At 36.2% G+C, this 21,290-nt stretch overlaps 3 protein-coding genes across 4 annotated transcripts; all 3 read right to left on the bottom strand.

Annotated features, from left to right (window-relative positions):
- Positions 1–1,414: 1,414 nt before the first annotated feature.
- LOC110799074 (uncharacterized) lies at positions 1,415–5,651 on the bottom strand. Its single transcript, XM_022004275.2, has 2 exons — positions 5,472–5,651; positions 1,415–1,911 (listed from the first exon to the last, which is right to left on the bottom strand). Exon 2 carries the CDS (start codon positions 1,881–1,883, stop codon positions 1,638–1,640), a length of 246 nt encoding a protein of 81 aa, XP_021859967.1. The 5' UTR covers positions 1,884–1,911; positions 5,472–5,651; the 3' UTR covers positions 1,415–1,637.
- A 1,244-nt stretch (positions 5,652–6,895) lies between these two features.
- Positions 6,896–11,036, bottom strand: LOC110799080 (pentatricopeptide repeat-containing protein At4g02750). The gene is made up of 2 exons (XM_022004283.2): positions 9,445–11,036; positions 6,896–8,735 (listed from the first exon to the last, which is right to left on the bottom strand). The coding sequence occupies exons 1-2, from the start codon at positions 10,972–10,974 to the stop codon at positions 7,929–7,931; spliced, it is 2,337 nt and encodes a 778-aa protein (XP_021859975.1). The 5' UTR covers positions 10,975–11,036; the 3' UTR covers positions 6,896–7,928.
- Positions 11,037–12,631: 1,595 nt separating this feature from the next.
- On the bottom strand, positions 12,632–17,913 carry LOC110799079 (syntaxin-61). Of its 2 annotated transcripts, XM_022004281.2 has the most exons (8): positions 17,769–17,913; positions 17,467–17,584; positions 17,070–17,183; positions 15,768–15,881; positions 15,173–15,351; positions 13,442–13,532; positions 13,214–13,279; positions 12,632–13,099 (listed from the first exon to the last, which is right to left on the bottom strand). In XM_022004281.2, exons 2-8 carry the CDS (start codon positions 17,515–17,517, stop codon positions 12,989–12,991), a joined length of 726 nt encoding a protein of 241 aa, XP_021859973.1. In that variant the 5' UTR covers positions 17,518–17,584; positions 17,769–17,913; the 3' UTR covers positions 12,632–12,988. The 2 variants fall into 2 exon arrangements, with proteins under 2 accessions (XP_021859973.1, XP_021859974.1); XM_022004282.2 differs by lacking the exon at positions 17,769–17,913 and having other exon boundaries at positions 15,768–15,885.
- Between the last annotated feature and the right edge of the window lie 3,377 nt (positions 17,914–21,290).

Here is a 21,290-nt window from a genome sequence, read left to right as displayed (position 1 = left end):
ATCTTGAACTACATTATTATAAAAACTTATAAAATATTACTCCCTCCGTATTTTTTTAAGAGATACACTTGGTTGGGCACGGGTCTTAAGAAGAATAAAAGAAGTGGGGTTGGGGTAGATATTTTAATAAATAAGTACATTGGGGACCATGTCCTTTTGAACAAGTGGAGGTGGGGGTGGGGTGGGTGTAGTTGTAAAATTATTTTTTAATTGGATGGTGGGTCATAAAGTGTAGTAGATATATTATTTAATTAGGTGGTGGGGTTGATAAGTTACCAAAAATGGCAAATGTATCTCTTAAAAAAATACGGCCGGAAAAGGCAAGTGTATCTCTTAAAAAAATACGGAGGGAGTAACATTTTGAAAATATATATTAAGATGAATCACCAATATATTATAGGATATATTATATATAATAACATTTGTTTTCATATACTTCACTATAAATAAAATAGGGTCAAAATAAATTATGTAAAGAGTGCAAAAAGTCAAAAGGGTACGAGTATTCCGATACGGAGGGAGTACATCAAAACGTTACATGTAAGATATTTTTAGAATGGTCTCGGTACGTATTTTCAGAATACTAACTTTTTATAATTTTTTCACATATGAAATTGGATATATAAGTAGTTAAATATTGCATTGGAGTCTGTGTAAATAGTAATTGTAAAGAACTTTTTGAACGAATTAGTAAATATTTTGGAGTAAGAGGGGAAAAATAGTAAATTTTCATGTCAAAAAATACAAGGAGCAACCCGTCAAAAAAAAGAAATACAAGGAGCACAATGTACAGAATATTATTGTCTAAAACGGAAAGTGTAATGATCATTGTAAAACAAAGGTAATATAATAATATACGAAGTATATTATTTTACACATAACAATGTGTTTGATTGGAAGGAAAGGGAGGAAAGAAGAGAGAAAAGAAAAGGAGGTGAGGGGAGGGAACAGTGAGCTTGTATTTTCCTTTCAAATCTTTCCATCAATGGAAGGATTTGTTTATTAGAGATGTGGAGGTTGTCTGAATTGAGAATCACGCTTGTTCAATTATGACGCTAACATGCTTTATTGGTTCAAATTAGTTTGTTATTGGTAGTCATCTGATAGTCATTGATGACCTATCAATAACGATTTTGCTTGTACCAATAAAGCAAAACACTTATTGGTAGTGATTAATTGTGTATTGGTTTATCAATAACATAATAACTTAGTGCCAATACAACATATTAACATGGACAAGCGTGGTTCTTGTTAGAGACTTCCTCGGGGAATGAGTCCCTCCCCTCCCCATAAGTTATATCCAAACAAGGGAAATAGAATCCTTCCCTTTCCCTTCCCTCCTTTTCCCTCTATATTTCTATCCAGACACTATGTAAGTGAAAATCACAGAAAATAAGAATTATCCCCAGAAACATTGAGGCAAAACTAACTGCATATCAATATGTGATGGATTTATGAGCTATACCACGAGCCTGCTTACCATGCCACAGTCGACCTTGTAGACTATACATCAGTAGGGTGCAAGAGTCCTAGCGCGCTGTTCCGTTAATTCCACAACATCAAAAATCAAAGATTCAAAATCTATGTAACAAGTTTCAAGTAAATGATTCAGTTTCTACATTTTTCAACAAGTGATTTCATTTTCGCTTCTTTGGTTTCGGCTTGTTTGAAATCTCATCTTCATCTCCTGAGGAGCCTTCTTCAAGTGGTTCATCGGGAACATCTGCAGGAGCATTAGTTTTGGTGATATAGTCTTTTAATATGTTCATGCTTTCTGCCTTCATTGAAACCAACTGTTCTGAGAGAATGCCTGTGCTTCCACTGATTGTGTAGGTTTCAGACCCAAGACGAAATGAGGCTTTCACATGAGATTGAGATTCCATGTAATATTTTTTTTAGAATTTTGGATACCTGAACAAGAAATACACAGAAAATAGCATCAGAAACTTTTTTTTTGGCGAAAGCTGCTAAACTATCAAGTTTAACAAAATTCAGCGTGTAACATTGCTTATCTGCACAGCAAATATTTCCTGGTTATCGTATGATGCAACCCAATACATTGTTGAAGAGCAGAAGAAAAGAGTTAAAACAAATGAAAAATATTAGTCTGTACAATACACAGACAGCTACACACTAGAAACACTCGTAACATTTCTGCTGACCAACTAAAAACTCAGTCATAGTGCTGAGACAGAGTTTAAAGGACATAAATACCACTATCTCATCTGTTATTTTGCAACATGGCCTAAAGACGATAGGTGTGCAACGCGAAATACCTACATCATTTTTTCGCATTACAATTGAAAACGTCTTAGACACTCGCATGCTACCTACCCCAAGTCTATTTCTATTTTCTAACTTAATTTTGGGCTACAAGATAAGAGACAGCTTACCATATTGTCCATATGTATTCTAGTTTGCTAGGGTAGGAATTTTCAACTTCAAGCTAGTGAACAAATTATGTAATAGCAGTTACAGCGCACACATGAAGAACAAGAACGCCACAAGTTCACTTTACCAAGCACCAACTGGATTACAATCATAATTTAAGCAATTCACCAATATCAACAGTTAGAGGAAAGAAATGTACACCATCAAATCAATCTACACTATAATTCATTTCTAACTACTCTTTGGCGTTTTGATCTCCACTTCTGTCCTTTCCATTCTTATAACTGGATTACAATGTCAAGCCTCACAATCCAATTCCACACCAAAAGTGAGAAATCCGAAATTACATATATACTTCTCAGTATTCTCACCATCCTTGCCTCATTCTTACAGTTGTATGCATGTTACATTAATGGTTTACTCTAATCTTTTTCCTTTTCTCTTAGTTTCAGATTACCTCACGAGTCATGAGAATGACTGCGGATGATATGCCTTTGTTCAAATTTATCTAAATTTTCTTATGAAGATGGAACAAGTCAAGGACCCAGGGAAACTCAAAATTAGAACTTTGGTGAACCAGAACAAAAACTTCATATTGGTTAGGATAAATTTCAAGACAAACAGGAGTGCCACTAACACAAAAGTCATGCTATAGATGTAGGGTGTAGGCATATTAGAGACTCGGTGCAATGCTTTAATTCTACTAGTAAATCACGGTGAATAACAACATAAATATCACGAAATGATGGATGAGAGGTGTTGTCCAACAAGACTAATGTTGATATTCCACCTACAAGGAAGTGACATCATACTCCTATTAGATCCTCAACGATTAGTAATTTAGTAGAGTACTTTGTCCAAATAAACGTGTGCACATCCAAGAGATTTATGAATAAGATGATTATGCTTTGCATGATTATGGAGTCATATAGGGACATACATTAAGAGTTGGGTTGATATGAAATAGAGTGAAAGTCTGACGATGATACCCATCAAACACTTGTTCCCTTTCCACTTTCTTTAATTCAAAGTGTATTTGATTGAAGGTTAGCAAAGGGTTTACAACGCTTTCATGTGTTAGAGACTTGGGAGTTACGTGCCCGTGACTCAAATTCTTCATTTCACTTAAAGTACTAGTTTCATACTCTTGACATTCCGACGTGTCTATTATCACCACCAATTTTGTGGTATCAAACCCCATTTTGAAATTTATGGCTGACCTCCATGAAGATCTTTAGAGACGTGACACAAATTGGGGTCTTAAACCAGTAAATGGTAATTGGACTCATTTTGATGGATTTTATAAGGTTAGGGCAGCCTTCAATTCCAAGTACCATGGACATTTTGAAGGGGCATCCATCCACCCACCCTATTGAGATGCTTATGAGATACACTTGGGAATATTGAAAAGAAGTGAGGAATATTGAGATGCTTATGTAGTCATGAGTGAAGTTTGGACACTTCACACATGACTACATGAGTAAGTGAGTCTGAATAACATAAGTTGCAGGCTCATTTGGAAAGATAGTGGAAATCCTTGGAAATTTTCAATCTGATCTAACATACTCCCTCCGTCCCGGAATACTTGACCTGTTTTCCTTATCGGACCGTCCCTTAATACTTGACCTGTTTCTAAAAATGGAAATATTCTAACAATATTATATTATTTCTCACTCCACCCCTATTAACCCCCTACCCCCTACTCCATACAAAAAATAATTAAAAATTCAACCCCTACTCTCCCCAACCCCACCTCTTAACCCACATTTCACTAACTACATTAAAATAATACCCCACTATCAACTACTACCTATTAAATTAAATAAGTCAATTCAAGTCCCTTAAACTCTGTGCCGGTCAAATCGGGTCGAGTATTCCGGGACGGAGGGAGTATACAGTAACAGTTGTTTGATATGATTTGTCTTCCCATTGTCATCTGTTAATTCAATAGATTGATAAATTGACACATATTTAGAAATTTAGAAGCCTAAGGCTAGACATCTATTGAATAGAATCAACCACAGAGGCCTTGATTAAACCCCTTTTTATTTCAATTATTTAAAACTTGTATGATCTATGAAATAAATCATTGTACTTTCCGTCGCTAAGTCCAAATACTTACACAGTGTACTAGTATACTACAAATGCATTTAATCTACCACTCATGATAACAAGTCCTTTACTCCTCAAACCATGCTATTAAACCTACTGACTTGCTAATCTACATACCAGAAACAAAGAGGAAAAAAGATTGCAGCAAAGAACACTTCTAGTTCTAACAATGCTGCCACATAAGCACAAAACCCCCAACTTTGCTTGACGCCACCCAGCAGCCTCGCCGTGAAGCCATAAAGCAGCCCAACTCACCACACCTCGACACACAAAAACACTAGCTACTGCACACACATCACCTCACCCTAACACAATAGTAGCCACCTGACACACACAGGCGCGTCCCTGAGGCACAGCAGGAAGGCGCCCAGCCTCCCGCCCTGACCCAGGAGGTTGAATCTAACCTAATACAATAACTTCTAACATAAAAGGGTTATAAACAAAAGCCTCCGAAATTAGGCTGAATGGTTGAAGTGGTTCAATTGAGGCCTTGTTAATCATCAAACTTCTCAAGGCCTCAGGAGGTTGAATCTAACCTAATACAATAACTCCTTATCAAGAAAACCACCACTACTACATTTCCTCAAACTCCAGAATTCAAGTTTTAAAAAATTGCCCTAATTCTTGTGTCAGTCACTCATAAATCAACCCCCAAATATAGAATCTAATAAATAAAAAACAAAGTGAAAAGGGATAACATGATTTTGAAGTGAGTATAAACTAATTAGACATAAAACAGTTACACCAAAACAAAGAAAACAGGATATGTATAACAATATGATTCCATCACTTGAATTCTTTTAAGCAATCATATCGGGCTTAATCCATCATCCCCACATGAGATATACACTTATTGAATGTTCGAATACAAATTAAATCAACATAAAATAAAAAAAAAATCGATTCAAAAAAAAAGGGAAGGGGAGAAAATTAAATGAGCTATACACCGTAGTGATTATGGTAAATACCGAGAATAGCAGCGGAAGAGAAGGAGTGGTGGTTGGAAGTCCCCAAATTCAAAATCCACAATAGCGGAGGTGCCGCCGATTAGAGGTAGTGATACAACTAGAAGGTGGTGGTGGAGAATTTGAAAAGGAGGAGGAAATAATCAGAACTCGGCTGGAGGGAGGAGATGAACAGCTTCTATCTTGGGATTTTACTTTGTATAATATTACATTATTACCCCCGACATGCTTGGGTAAAGATGTCATGATCCGGCACGGAAAAAGCACGGCCTAATCTAAGCACGAATTAGTGGGGTGTGGGCAAAGCTCGGACCATTTCTTTTTGAAAAAACCATGATAAGGCACGACAAAGCAGACGGCTCGGTCTGGGCCGGTACGAGGGCACATGGGCTATTGGTCTAGGGTCAGGTCACATGGGCTCGACCCAAAGCACGGTCCAGCCCCATCCGTCTTTAATTGGACAATGATCTTTCGGGTGATAAAAGTCAAAGCACATTAATAAAAGGAAAATTAAGGTGATTGCAAATTGCAAGAAGATTGATGTGGTGGTGGACTGGTGGTGGTGATGGTGTGAGTATAAGGGATAAAGGGGAATCTATTATCCTAAATGAGGGTAATAATCAATGAAGTGGGATGGCGGTTAACAATTTACCCCTACAATGAGAGTAATTTCCCTTCTTCCTTTTATTTTCTTTTTACCAACACTAACTTATTCTCTTTACCACAATTTCATCTCCTTATCATCACCTTCAATCTCCTTAATTTTTCTTAATTTGCCTTTAATTACTCTTTAGTGCATTACCCTCAATCCAAACATGCCATGAAGGACAAAACTTATTTAAGTGTTCAAACTTTATGTTTTAAAGGATTTAAGGGTTCTTTATGTATTCACAATTAAAATTCCAGCCAAATCACCAATTGAAAAAGTGATGTACCATAGCAAAATCGCCAATTGAAATGACGATTTTACCAGATAACTTGTCATTTCAATTGACTATTTTTCAAGGTACATCGCCAATATTAATATACTGGCTAAAACAAGAAAAAGTATTCGGAGTATATTGCCATTTGAATTAGCTATTTAGGTCTCCTACATCGCCTGACCCCACTTGGCAAAAACTTACTTTTAGTTAAATTGTCATTATTTTATATATTTTTTTAATATAATTTAGTTAAAATTTCATTAATTTTTAAATAGTGACTCCGCTAGTACGCTACCTATAATTTCTGAATCCACTACTGCCAACCAGATATCTCCAACTTTAATCATTTTCATGCATCTCTAATCTGACTCGTGAGTGTCGGTGTCAAGGTTTTTTTTTAGATAGCTACTTATGGCCTAGCCACAGGATCATAAGTTCACAACTCAAAGAAATTAAAACTCAACTAAATGCCTAAAACTGTAAGGCATCCCAACTAGAGATTTGTACTGGTATTGAGCTTCTTTTTTTGCAATTAAAATCTATTTTATTAAAACCAAAAAACATGTACAAATTTGAAATAAGTGTATAACATCGAAGTATCGAACCATGTAATGCATCTGTATTCATCCTCAACCCATCCTACTGGAAAGAGTTGAGGACGGAACTCTTCATCTGCATAGTGTCACTAATTTATGCTTAATAGAGAATCTAGGCACCGGGGCAGTTGCTTCCTTTTCGTTCTCTGTCCGAACAGTTCTGGACTTCAAAAGCTAAGGACCACAAAACAGCAGCATCACATATACCTCACTTGCACCATTGCATCTGATTACAATAGGTAATTAGGTAACAAATCAGAATTCTTTCCTGCATCTAAGACTGATTAAGAGAGCTAATTAAGTATCAGAAAATATGATACTAACTGCTGAGCATACTGCATATAAGAGCAGCAGCAGAGATATCCCAAAATTTCCAACAAAACAAGAACTGCAAAGAACATCATCCCATTCACCACCACCACCACCAGCAGTATTAACTCTTGAACCAGTAAAACCAGCTCATCAAATTGCCACAACTCTCAATATGTGTAATCTGAACTATATCAGAACTAGCAAACACCAATTCACCATAAAGAAAGGAATTACAGATATAAGTGATCACTCATTTCAGTAGAACACTTGCAAGCAAGTATAAAATTAAAATTTCTCTGAAAACTTGCTCAGGTGACTGACATTGTTGCTTGGAAATTTTCCCATGTCTCTGTATTCAAATATCTGTATATCACTTCATGGGGAAACAAAGAATACAGCTTCTGCCTCAGACCAGATTTATAACTTAATTTGATAGCGATTATAATCGCTGCAGGCATATCAAAAACTGCCCAGTCATATTTCAGCAAATATCTGACATTGACCTTACCATCCAAAGAGTGTGAGTGTCATCCAATACTGGTCAACTCTTAGTTAAAAATAGGCACACAATAGATTCCAGAAGCAACTGCTAATATTCTTTACTATTTCCAACTTCGATCTCTTCATTCTCACCAATAATCCCCACAAGAACATACTCCTTGCTTAAAGTGGTGAAACCGATTAGAATCCCTTACTATTATCAACCGTCCTTCAAGCTTCGAGATGTGCTTAATAGCTGTATGGCAATCTTCGCAAATTCTCAGGTTTTTCATAACGCGTATTGGTTTGTGCTTCGGTAAAGTCAAAATCCCATAAGCAACAGCTAGTCTTTCACTATGATATTTGAGCATATGCTCTTTTTCCTCCTCATCAACATCATGTAACACCAACTTTATGGATGAAACATATCCATCTTGCTTCATCCTTGACTCCAACTCTTCTAAGAACGCATATATCCTGTCCTTTTCTGGGTGGTTAGTATCTCCAGCTGCAAATGTATGGATCTTGTTTTGCACTTCAAGCCAACTATACCCAGGAACCTTTTTCACCCCTTTGTCCCTCATTTTCAGTCTCATTTGCTGAACATCATACCATCTGCCTGAAGCTGCATATAAATTCGAAAGAAGCACATACATTCCTGAATTATCAGGCTCCATTTCAAATATATTCTCTGCAGCCTTTTCTGCAAGCTCAATGTTCCCATGTACCTTAGCTGCACCAAGCAAAGCACCCCAAGTTGCAGCATCTGGTGAAAATGGCATGTTATTCACCAAATTCTGGGCTTCGTCTAACCTTCCTGCTCGGCCAAGAAGATCAATCATACATGTATAGTGTCGTGGGCTAGGAACTAAGCCATAATCAGGGTACATAGCATAGAAATATTGTTTGGCTCTGTCAGCTAAACCAGCATGAGCACAGGCTGACAGCACGGCTACCTGAGAGGCCAAATCCAATAAGAAATCAAGATAGTTTGTAAACAACCAGAATATTAAAAAGTAATAGATCCCAGTTGAACTCCTTTGTCACATGTATCAATGTTAAGATTGGCTACATATGTACATGCGAATAATTTTGTTCAGTATTCATCAAACAATTGGCTGTGAGCAGTCTTCCCGGAAAATGTAATGCATCAAGTATACGGGAAGGGCATGTTAGGAAGTGTCTTTATCATCCAGTTAGAGGTAGCTTCAGCAATAAGGAGAGGGAAGTTGTTTTGTGTTATTTTTTTCAAGGGAAACTCATTTTTATCCAAGATTTTCTTGAGGATTGGAAGTTAGTGAGTCTATAAAGAGAGAAGATTACGAAAGAGAATATGATGAATATGGATGAGAATTTTATTTTTTGACAATTCTGTTAGTTTCTTTTAAGCTGGAATTGTGTACTTTATTTGATGTTTCAATTGCATCGAGTACAATCTACTACCCGTATCAATCTCTCCCAATCTCTTCTTCTTCTTCTTCTTCTTCTTCTTTATTTTTATTTTTCTGTTCATAGCAATCATTGCTGACCAGAAAAACAGAAAATTAGGTTATGATAGTTCAATAATAAAAAGGCACATAAACAGGTATATATAGATGGTTCAGCAAACAAAGTCAATTCCAGAAAGACAACTTTGTATGTAAACATAAGGATTCGTGTAATTACCATGGTTGTATCATCGGCCCTAGCCCCAGATTTAGTCATTGACTCAAATACTATCAGAGCTTCTCTGCCAAACCCATGTCTTGCATAACCAGCAATCATAGTATTCCATGAAACAGTATCCTTTTCAATTATTCCCTGAAATACACAGTTTGCTTTTTCAATGCTTCCACACTTGCAATACATAGCAACCAATGCATTTCCTACATAGGTTGCACTTTCATATCCTATTTTCGTGACTTGCCCATGCATTTGCATACCTAATTCTAGAACACCAGTATCAGCACACGTGCTTAAAACGCAGGTAAACACCGATTTATTTGACCGTTCTCTATTTCTGTTCATCTCTACAAAAAGATGAAAAGCCTCCTCACTATGACCACTTTGAGCATAACCAGCAATCATTGCTGACCATGAAATAGAATCTCGTTGTGGCATCTTATTGAACAAACTCCTAGCTTCTGCAACATCACCCCTTTGTGCATAGCCACTAATCATCGTATTCCAAGAACTAATACTACGAGTAGGCATTGACTCGAACAGTTCCCTAGCTACATCTATTCTCTTATTATGTACATATCCTGTAATTATAGAATTCCATGATACAACACTCTTTTCTGGCATCTGATCAAATGATCTTCGAGCCTCATCCAACATACCATTTCGTATATAACCAGAAACCATTGATGTCCATGTAAAAACATCCCTGCTCGGACACCTCATAAACAAACTCTGAGCTTCTGATATCTGTCCGTTTTGAGCATAAGCCGATATCATAGTATTCCACGAAACCTCATCGCTTTCCGGCATCCTGTCAAAAAGTTCCCTTGCTTCAACCAACCTATTGGTCTTCACATACCCACCCATCAAACAATTCCAAGACACCAGTTTCCACCCTCCTCTTGACTCGAACAATGCAGCAGCTTCATCAACCCTCCCATTATGTACATAAGCAGCTACCATTCCATTCCATGATATAGAATTCTTATTTGGCATCCTTGCAAACATTTCCCTAGCCTCATCTACAAACCCACCACGGGCATACCCAGATAGCATTGTATTCCAAGACACGACATCTCTTTCAGGCATTGTTTCGAAAAAGGATCTAGCAGAAGCTAGATTCTGATACAGAACATAACCATTCAACATCAAGTTCCAAGAAAACAAGTCTCTCTTAGGCATTTCATCAAACATTTTGTGGGCATCTTTAAAGCGATGATTCGACAAGTACCCAGAAATCATTGCATTCCAAGAAACTACAGTTCTTTGTGGCATTATACTGAAGAGTTCGAGGGCCAATTCGAAATGGCCTCTTCTCATGTGATTGGTTATCCGGGTGTTCCATTTGATTATATCTCTGACTGGAGTTTGGAGTTGATTTTTGTTTTGTGAATGATTTTGGGTGTTAAAGTTTCTGGATTTTGTTGGAGTTACAATACTTGTGCTGGTTAGTGAGATTGTGGAGAAATGCTTTCTGTAAACACGAACACAGGAGTGCTGCATTAATCGCCTGCAACAACCATTCCCGCGCATTACTCTGGTTTATTTTAAGATTTATGGAAGGCACCAAAAACAATGTATAGTTTGAACTTCAAACTTTATTATATATATATATACTCCCTCCGTCCCTTAGTACTCGACCTGTTTTGACTTTTTGCACTATTTACATAATTCACTTTGACCCTATTTTATTTATAGTATATAAAAACAAATGTTACTGTATAATATATTGTTGGCTTCATCTTAATATATATTTTCAAAATATTTATATTTTTATAAGTTTTTATAATACGTAGTTAAAGAAATTAGTGGTCAAAGTTGTGCATTGGCAAGCGTGTCTGGTCAAAACAGGTCGAGTATTAAGAGACAGAGGGAGTATATCAACTTTATTGACATCATGAATAACATTTGAGCATGTTTAGCAAATAATAAAATTTTACAAGTATACATCACTTTTTCAACCTCTGTTTGCAATTATATATTAAAAAAAAAAATTAAAAAAAATTGGTCCTTAAAATAACTCATTGCATCAAATTGGTTTTTCATTTGGTGATCATTAACACCAAATGTTGCATGATTTCACTATTTCTCTTTTTCTAGTTTTGTATTTTATTCTCTCTCCTGAACACCAATTTTGGTGTTTAAAAACATGCTCTAACTCGCTAAGTCTAAATAATCTATTATCTATGTTACCTAAGCCCTAAGGTGTAAATGAGTCATGCCGAGCCAAGTAAACCTTAAAAAAGATTTAACACGTTTACATTCCGGAAACAAACTTGCGTAAATGCGACTACACAACACCGTACTCCATTAATATAATTCATCAGCAATATACTTATGCATAAGAAGTATGAATAGTGATATTTAAAAAAAAAAAGTGACGATGTGCTTCTTTCATATACTTCGTACTATCTATATCTATCTATATACTCCCTCCGTCTCGGAATACTTGACCTGTTTTCCTTATCGGGTCGTCCCTTAATACTTGACCTGTTTCTAAAAATGAAAATATTCTAACAATATTATATTATTTTCACTCCACCCCTATTAACCCACCTACCCCCTACTCCATACAAAAAATAATTAAAAATTCAACCCATACTCTCCCCCAACCCCACCTCTTAACCCACCTCCCATTAACTATATTAAAATAATACTCCACTATCAACTACTAACTATTAAATTAAATAAGTCAATTCAAGTCTCTTAAACTCTGTGCCGGTCAAACCGGGTCGAGTATTCCGAGACGGAGGGAGTAATATACTAAAGCAGAGTCCACTAACGAAGATTGAGTAGGTAAGGATGTTGTGGCACGGGATAGCAAAGTAGTAACTTTCTCAGCAACAAGGAGGGTACGTGCGTTTAACCGGTTATAAGAAAGAGAAAGAGGTTGAAGGGCATTAACAATTGTGATTTTTGTTGATGAAATGTTAAAGCGTTTGAGAAAAATGGTAGAAATTTCTTGCAACACATGATGGTATTTTGGCCTTTTGGGGCTGCGGATCAAGGCTTGACTCCAAATTGCCAAATATATTACAAAAACGCCACTGGTTGTACCTTACAATGTATAAGTGGTATCGTTTATGGGTTGTACCTTACAATGTATTATAAGCGGTATCGTGGACCGACTAATATAAGTCACAACGTTAATGGTTGAATGGAATGCAATTAAAAATTGTACACCATAAAGAACAAAAGTTAATTTTAAAAAATATATATAAAAAAAACAAACTTATGGGAGGGCTATCCCCATTCAAAGGTGATTCCCCCTAAATTTCACCTGATCTATAATGTGTATTGGAGTATTACAAAGAAATGGAACACTATATAGCATTTGAGAAACTAAAAGTAATAAAAATGCCGGGGAAAAAAATTACATTTCCTCTTTCTAATAGCTAAGCGTTCAATGAGAAAATTTATAGGATATAGAATGACAAAAAAGAAAACCAACCAAACAGAAAAATAAGTCTCTTTCTCTCTTCCACTTACAAAGTGCATATATCTCCATACCATCATCCATTGCGAAACCACATATATAACATGAAGCTCAAGTAAAGAAAACAAGAATGAATAGTACTATAAACAGAACAACCAAGAACAATATCATCATTAACTGTCCCTTGGCTCCAGCCTTTTTCATAACAATTGCCACCTTTTTCTGCGACAAGGGAAAACAGAGGTTATAGAAGCAGAGACATATTTGTTAGATGCTTGTTTTGAGTACCTAATATAAACCAAAAACAACATTAAAGGCATAACTGATGTAGAATACCTGAAGAAAATCCAGCCGATTTGAAGTGCTGTCCATTTCAACACCCAAATCATCGATTATCTTTTCCTGCAGCAACAGATAAAGAAATACTTAAGTCCGCAAAGAAAGCTCACGTGTAATATGCAAAGTCAGATCTGAATTGCGCAAAACAGAAAAAAAAGAAAATGAGCCATAAAACTCTCCAATTCACTCCAAGTTCACATGAGGAAGTAATAGTAGTATACTAACCTGTGCACGTAATTCATCGTGAATAGTAAGCCCAACATGTCCAATTCTCTGAACACTGGCACTCAGTTCATCAAGCTCTTCATCCTGTTGTCTGTATAGAAAGAATATTTAAGATAACCCTCGATATAGATTAAATATTTGGCCAACATGGATACTATTGGCAGCTACATGTTTCAGTAATCAATTTGAAAGCAATTCTGAAATTGAAGCTTTTTATGGGAGTAATATAATAAGTTTAACACCATGCCATTTGGTCCAAATAAATGGATAACACGCTCGGCCACTGTTTACCATAGCAAATTATCAATCCTCAGAATGCCAAGGTGCTCCTGGAATATAAATTTGTCAATACCACAACTCCATTTTTTTACAACCAGATTAGTTATGTTAAGTAACCGACGATCCTCATCCCCTCTTTCATTACCAGACTACAAAAATGTTAACTTACTTTTGGCTTTGGCAAATTCTTATTCACTTAAAGGGGAACAAGGGTCATTCAAACAAACTTTTACAAACAAAAAAAACAAAAACAAAATATCCATGGTCAGTTAGGAAGACTCCGCTCAGGCAGTCTGCTACTCAAAACCAAAAGCATCCGAACTAAAAAAGGAGTTAAGAAACACTTTCGCGCAACCTCTCATATCTTCTTCTTGCTTCCTCTCTCCCCTAGTCCCCATATTCTTTGCAGAAATTTCTCACTCTCCTTACGTTTTTTTCCTAACCAAAAAGAACAAAAGGGAGAGACCAAGAGACAGAACTTAGCAAATGCATGCATCAGCATCACTGCTATTCTCCTGTGCAAAAGCAAGAAAATCATGCGCTGGATATGTTTCTCTTCTACTCAATTCATACATAGATAACAGGCAGATGAATCCTCAACCATAATACTCTCTCACTCTCCTTAACCAGAAAAAAGAGTACAAGCTGCAAAATATTCCAAAATAGCAAGTAGGACTTAAACATCAGTTGACACATGTTCATGTCAGGCAAAGATGGGTGCATCTATCAAGTGACAAACTAGACTTATGATTAGTGTAAAGCAGGAGTGGTGTAAAACAAAATGTTGAAGATACCCAATGACTACTAGGTACATATAACTACCCTGATTCACCTAAGGGGCTGTTTGTTTCAGACGAAGGAAAGGGAAAGAAAATAACAAAAGGGAAATAAGAGGAAAGGAATCCAGAAAGGGAACGCTATTTCAGTGTTTGATTCAAATTAGAAATCCATTATAGTTCCTTTTCAAGAAGATTGGATTTTGCTGACCACAAGAAGGACTCCTATTTCCTTTTTCCTTACATAACTGAATTATGCAGGAAAATCCCGGAGGAGGTGCAAGAAAATAAAAGCAAGAAGTTCAAAGTTTACATTCATGAACCATGTAAAGTCGGGTATAGAACACTAAATAAGCTTTGACACGATACCAAGCACTGACAGTATATTATTTACTACTAGTTGTTCAAAGCATATAGCTCAACAGCTCAGTATTCTCCATGGCCCGTAGGACACCATAATTGGTAAACACGGCAACTTCTCAAATTGAACCTTTATAACTGAAGTGAACAATGACCAAAATAGATCAACTCATAGGCCAAGGCCAAATACAGGAAAAAAAGGTACCATACACCGTGAAAGAGAAAAACAAACAACACCAACCAGAAACATCTTTGAGAAAATAATCAACCAGAGGCAGGTGACAAGTGTAATACTTTAGAAAAAATGAGGAATTACTTTATTAGAAGCAGTTGTCTATCTGACTCTGATGATATGTAGTCATCATTGTGATGCCCATATTGGTTGGAACTTTCTGTCTGATGTGGGTGTTCCATTGGAAGCCTCATCAGTTCCAAGTGAGAGTCATGGTAGCTCAGCTCCTTTCCAGCTGATACTTTTTTCTTCACAGCGCCCACCTAATAAAAATTACAGTTGCTTGCTTAGGTGAGTCAAACAAGTTGCTTATATCTTCCACGAGAGGTACAAAACATTGATATTGTGCAGACTGTTCCTCAAACTCACACATACACCAGCTCGTGCAATATACAATTATGCTTTATCTAATAATATCAATGCATCTGTCGATGGAAGCTATACATAAAAAAAAGCTCTGGCTCAGTTCTCAAGATTAGCAACGCTTATCAACCATCCCAAATTCCCAATGCAGTTATATCTACATCAATGAAAATTTAAATAGGGGAAATCATGAAAACATGAAAATAAAATAGAGAAGTCAAAATTTCCCAAAGCAACCAAATGCAGTTAACATAAGATTACCCGGTAACATATAACTTTGTTTCATCCAAGAAATCATTTGTAAGCTAAACAGTACCTGATCACGTGCTGTTCTGGTCCATCTGCGACGTCTTTCAAGCTCACCCTCATCAATACCATAGTAGGCAGGATCTTTCGCAGCCACAGAAACTGCTTTGTCCAGCTCATCAACCTTCCTATCAAAAATAAGCTTTCAGTCCTGTACACGACTATTTACGGGACAAAAGAAAGAGAACAACAAAAAAAAGTAAGCTTAAACAAAAACTCATTGCTTCTTATATGTGACATCTCAGCAAGTATCATAGCACATATTACATATATAACCCAAATCAGACATCAAGCGGATTAACAAATTGGGATAAGGGATCCGTGAGACAAGCAGATAGAGGGAGACGAGCAAATCACATTAAACTTATAACAATATAGAAATACAGAAAAGAGTGATTTTTTCGAGAACAATCATGCTGAATTATTAACAGCTTTCGAGGATGAGAGTCTTGAAAGAGAAAAAAATGTGCATGAAAACCTATACAGTCTAGTCTAAAATAAAAACCTTATCTGAAGATGAAAAGCAAAGGAATTTTATCCTTTAAATATAAAACAAATACTTCTTAATAGAGTTTCCATTGTTTCACAACTTCACAAGTAGGCATGGATAAGAAGACTTTAACTCTTAAAGAATATGTGCACGGTGCACCTAATAACCTCAACTTTCCCAGTTAAAATCTCCTCTAATTTTCCTAACAAAGTGCCGAATTGATATTATAATCTCGTGTATCATCTATACGAGGTGAGAAGACATGTACTCTTTTACCATGATACCATGAAGTTGAATTAATTATCTCCGTAACTTCCATCCTCTTCTCCAACCTACATTATAAACATTAACTTATAATTGTAGGCTTCCATATTTCCGCTTCTACAAATTCCTAAAGACATACCTAAATAGAACACAATAAACAGGTTATGTCCAAAATTCATTAAAAAGTTTGTCACAATTCTAATGGCCAAAATGCTTCGCTGTTACCACTCGCCACTGCTAACTTAGGGTGCTCCACCCCGCAGTGAAATTGAGAACAGAAATTCTGGAACAAATAATGCCATAACGCTTTGCAAGACAAAACCGAACACTTATTAGAGGCATCTTAAAACAAAACCGAAACAAATGTCCATAGATGTATTGGTTTGCAAGTACTTCTCATTAACAACTGCACAAACTAATCCAATTCTGGAGAACTATCGCCAAAACTAGCAAATCTACTTAAATATGGATCTTGATACTGCCAACTTAAGAAACAAAATGCAAATAAATTCAAATTGACAAGAAAGTTAAAAGAGGCAAAAGTATTCATATAAATACCTGCCACTCAATGCTCTCACAACCAGTACGCAACTCATCAGTCACGTGCGCTTGCTCTTTACTACCATAAACAGCATGCTCCCATTGTCGAAAGCTCGATAACAGCTTATCAATCTAATACACCACAGTAATTCCCCGTTATTATATCAACACAAAAGCAAGAAAAGGCAGAGTATTCAGAAATTCCCAGATTCACAAACTAAAAATTTAACGAAATTATACATGAATAAACATAAATAACACTGATCGAGGGACGATTTCGTTATTTAAAACCGAATTTAACCATTTTATATAAATCAAATTCAAACATTGCACACAATTGAATTAATAACAAACTAAAACAATACCAAAATCACGCAAAAATAAAAATAATGATCAATTAAAGCAGTAAACTTACGGATTCTTGGATCTCCTCTTTTACAATGTAAAATGGATCTTGAGCGGACATGAGGAATAATTTATCAGTTTAATTTCAGTAAAGAAGTTGGCACAAAATCTGAAACTGACAAGTCAAACTGAAATCGAAAGGAATTTGATTAGGTTAAAAATTAAAAAAAATTGATTCGAACAGAATTGAATGCAAAAGAGGAATTGGGGATATAAATAGATAATAAGACAATGAAAATGAAAATGAAAATGAAAATGAAAATATGGGAGTTTGGGAAGAAATTGAAGTGATGAGTGAGAAGAAGAACGAACCTGGGGAGTTTAGGGACGCTGCTGATTTCGGACGGTTGTTGGATGGTTTCGTGGGACAAGAGAGAGGGGAAGAGGTGTTGGTTTGATCACTTTTCCTACAACGGGGGAGAATTTTAGCTAGTGTTCGGATACTTCAAAATAAAGTGTATCGCTATACGATGTCAGCGTAGGTTGAAATTAGCCACGTATTTAACGTAAAATGATGGTTTTACCCTTCTGTCAAACTTTTACCCCTCCCTTCCTCGGTAGCCTAGTTCAAAATTTCCGGCGACTTTCCAGCAATTGTATCATGACAACTTTCACCTCACGTGAAGAATACAGGCCAATTAAGCACCACCACCTTCATCCTTTGTTGCATCACCACCACCTTCATCTCGGTTCTTCCCACCACCACCTTCATCATCCTCAGTTCTTCCAACCACCACCACATGAAGAAGACCAGTTACTAACCATGGTCTCTGTCGCGTCGTTGTCGAGAATTTTATTTGTTATTAATCTGGAGAAGCGCTGCCGCACGGAAATTGCTACTGGAACCATAGCCAGCCACACTAAAATTGTTGCAGAGACCATGACCAGTCGCACAAGATATGTGGCAGAGCCATGGTCGCCGCCACAATTCTTATGTGGTTGGTCATGGTTTGAGCCGCAATAAGAATAAGAATAAGAATAAGAATAAGGTGGAGAGAACATAATGTTACTTAACGACTAGTCATATATGCACGTGTTGCACGCGTAACTTGTATGTGAATTTTAAGTTTTGCTCCTAACTAATTTTTGTTGTTGAATATGTTTTGAAATATGTTATTTAATCAATGGCATTATCAATTTGGTATACTCTTAAATTACATATTTATCAAATATGGTAAGATTTTAACCAATTAATATTCTAATAATTTCAAAATCAAAGAAATAAGGGTAATTTTGACATTTTACATAGACACCAAACTTGTTAAAAGCTGACTTATGTTAGCTAGAGGTAAGTGATAGAGATATCAGATATAGTTAGAGTCTTAGTGATAGGTGATAGAGGTATAGTTTTTGAAACAATTTCTCAAATGTTATTTTGCTTTTAAAGTAACAAGTAGCGTTATCAAAAATAGTTTTGTTTTAACGAAAGCAGTTAATTGTTATACAATATACTATACACTCTCTCCGTCCCAAATTATAGTCATGTTTGACTAAAAACACGTATTTTAAGAAAAGTATAATATATAGTGTGCGGCAAATTGAAATACAGTACTGATTAATTTGTATGAGAAAATAGAATATAGCACATGTAAAATGGAATAAAGTACATGGGGAGGTTTTTAATGCATTTTTTATTTTGGTCCCAAATGAAGATAATATGAGAATTATTTTATGTTCAAACAAGGAAACAAAATTAAAATTATGGGACGACCGATTTAGAATATAGGACTATAACTTTGGGACGGAGGAAGTACTATATATATCATCATGTGTATGTCAATCCAGTGCTCACTTGAACTATAATATACTTCCAAACCTTTTTTAAAGTGCATTGGTGAATCAATGAATGAAATAATTAATGTCCTACTATAAGGGTTGTCTTGCTTTAATACTTGTGTTTTGTTGTTAGACCAATATGGATGTTGTGTCACTACTCGTTTTAAAGCATCTCAAATCCACTAAAAGCCTCTGTCTGATTTTCTCGTTGTTGATGTAATACCCCGAATTTGTAAAGCTTGATTAATTATGCTAAATTATTTTTATTTAGCTTAAAACCGTTTTAAATCCTAATTTCGAACTTTATTTTAATTAACAAAGTTTTATTTCTCTTGAAATTTTAAGATTTTTACACGATTTACTTTTCGGATTTTATAATTTAATTTTTATATTTACGAGCTTAACGACCTTTTTTTTAAAATCTTAATTATTTTCGGATTTTTAATAATTTCGGAACGTTCTTATTTTATTCGAAAAATTAAGATTTATTTTTGGTTAACGATATTTTTTAAAAAAAGAGAGATTATTTCGAAACTCAGTTTTGATTAACCATTTTTATTCCAATTAATTTCCTAATTAATAATAGAGATCAATTTTATGAATTTTTGCCTAAATAATTGAAATTACGAAAATGCCCTTGAAGAGCAAAATTCCATTTCACTTCTTCTCCCTTGCTCTCCACGTACAAAGCAAGAAGGAGCATTTTTCTTCCTTTCTTCCTTTCCCTTGAAATCAGTCCATGTTCATGCCTTGGCCTCCAAGGTCTTCACTCTTCTTCTTCACTCTACTTTTCATTATAAACAACCATTTTCTTTCCATTTTTCTAAATCAAAAATCAGTTAACCAAAAATGAAAACCACCCTTCCCATTTGCTTCCCTGCTTTGTTCGAACAACCACCACCAAGCTTCCCTCCTTCCTTTCACGGCACCACCGTGCTGCAGCCACCCTCACCACCATCTCCGGCGCAACACCCGACCCAAACACCTCCCTTATTTCTTCTCCTCCTTCGTCGTGACCTCCCCTGCCCCTCCCCTGCTTTTCGGTTCAACTCACCTCCCCTGACTTTTCTCTTCTTCACGCCCAACCACCAGCACCGACGACCACCGCAATCACCATCGCACACCCACCGTACTTCCCCCTGCTCTCCTTCTCCTTCGTCGCACCACGCCCCACCACCTCCCCTGTTTTCCCTTTCCTCGTTCCCCTTGTTGCGCCACCACACCGCAACCACCACACCCCGTCACCCTCACCAATTGGTGAACTGACCTCCGCCGCCCACTTTCCCCGGCGAGCCGCTCTCCCCTCCTCCCAGAACCACCCAACGGACCCCCCAAACTCCCCTGTTTCGTGCAACCACTCCTCCCCTCCTCCTTGTTGTTTCGCCGCCGTGAACCAACCCCCACCATCGTCGTCGCCTTCGGCGCGGTTTGCGCTGCTGCACCGCCCAGCTAAGCCGCCCAACCGCCTTCTTCCTTCCTCTCCTCCTCCCTTTCGTGTTCCCCTTTCTTAGCCCCTCCCCTGTTTCCCTGTTCTTCGCGCCCCTGTTTCCTAATAAAATGAGTTCCAGTAATTGAAACTTTGTTCTTTTATTCCCGAAAAGCCCAAACTTTTGTTTTGGCCCTATATATATATATATATATATATATATCAAAGTAAGTTCTAATATTTCATCAAAATCAATTGATATTTATTTTAATTATGATTGTATAAATTTAAATGGTAATTTCAAATTTATATTTTGGCTGAAAATTTAATTTAGATAATATTACCGTTAATTACGGGATTTAAATAAAGTTTCAAATAAATCGATTTATGAAATATTTATTTTTCGATTGAAATCTCGTTTAATAATAATATTTTCTATAATTTATAAAAATGTATATTTTTATTAAATTCATTATTTCAAAATTCACTATCTATAAAATTATTATTTATAAATATCAGTTTTAAAGAAATTTATCGTTTTAGTAATTAATTCAATAATTTAATACTTTGAAAGAAATCGGACTCGGAGCTCAGGACGAACGAACCAAGGAAAAAGGCCTAGCAATCATGGA

This window comes from Spinacia oleracea, chromosome 1 (genome assembly GCF_020520425.1).
Source record: "Spinacia oleracea cultivar Varoflay chromosome 1, BTI_SOV_V1, whole genome shotgun sequence".
Lineage (NCBI taxonomy): Eukaryota > Viridiplantae > Streptophyta > Magnoliopsida > Caryophyllales > Amaranthaceae > Spinacia > Spinacia oleracea.
This window is presented reverse-complemented; position numbering and strand designations above follow the sequence as displayed.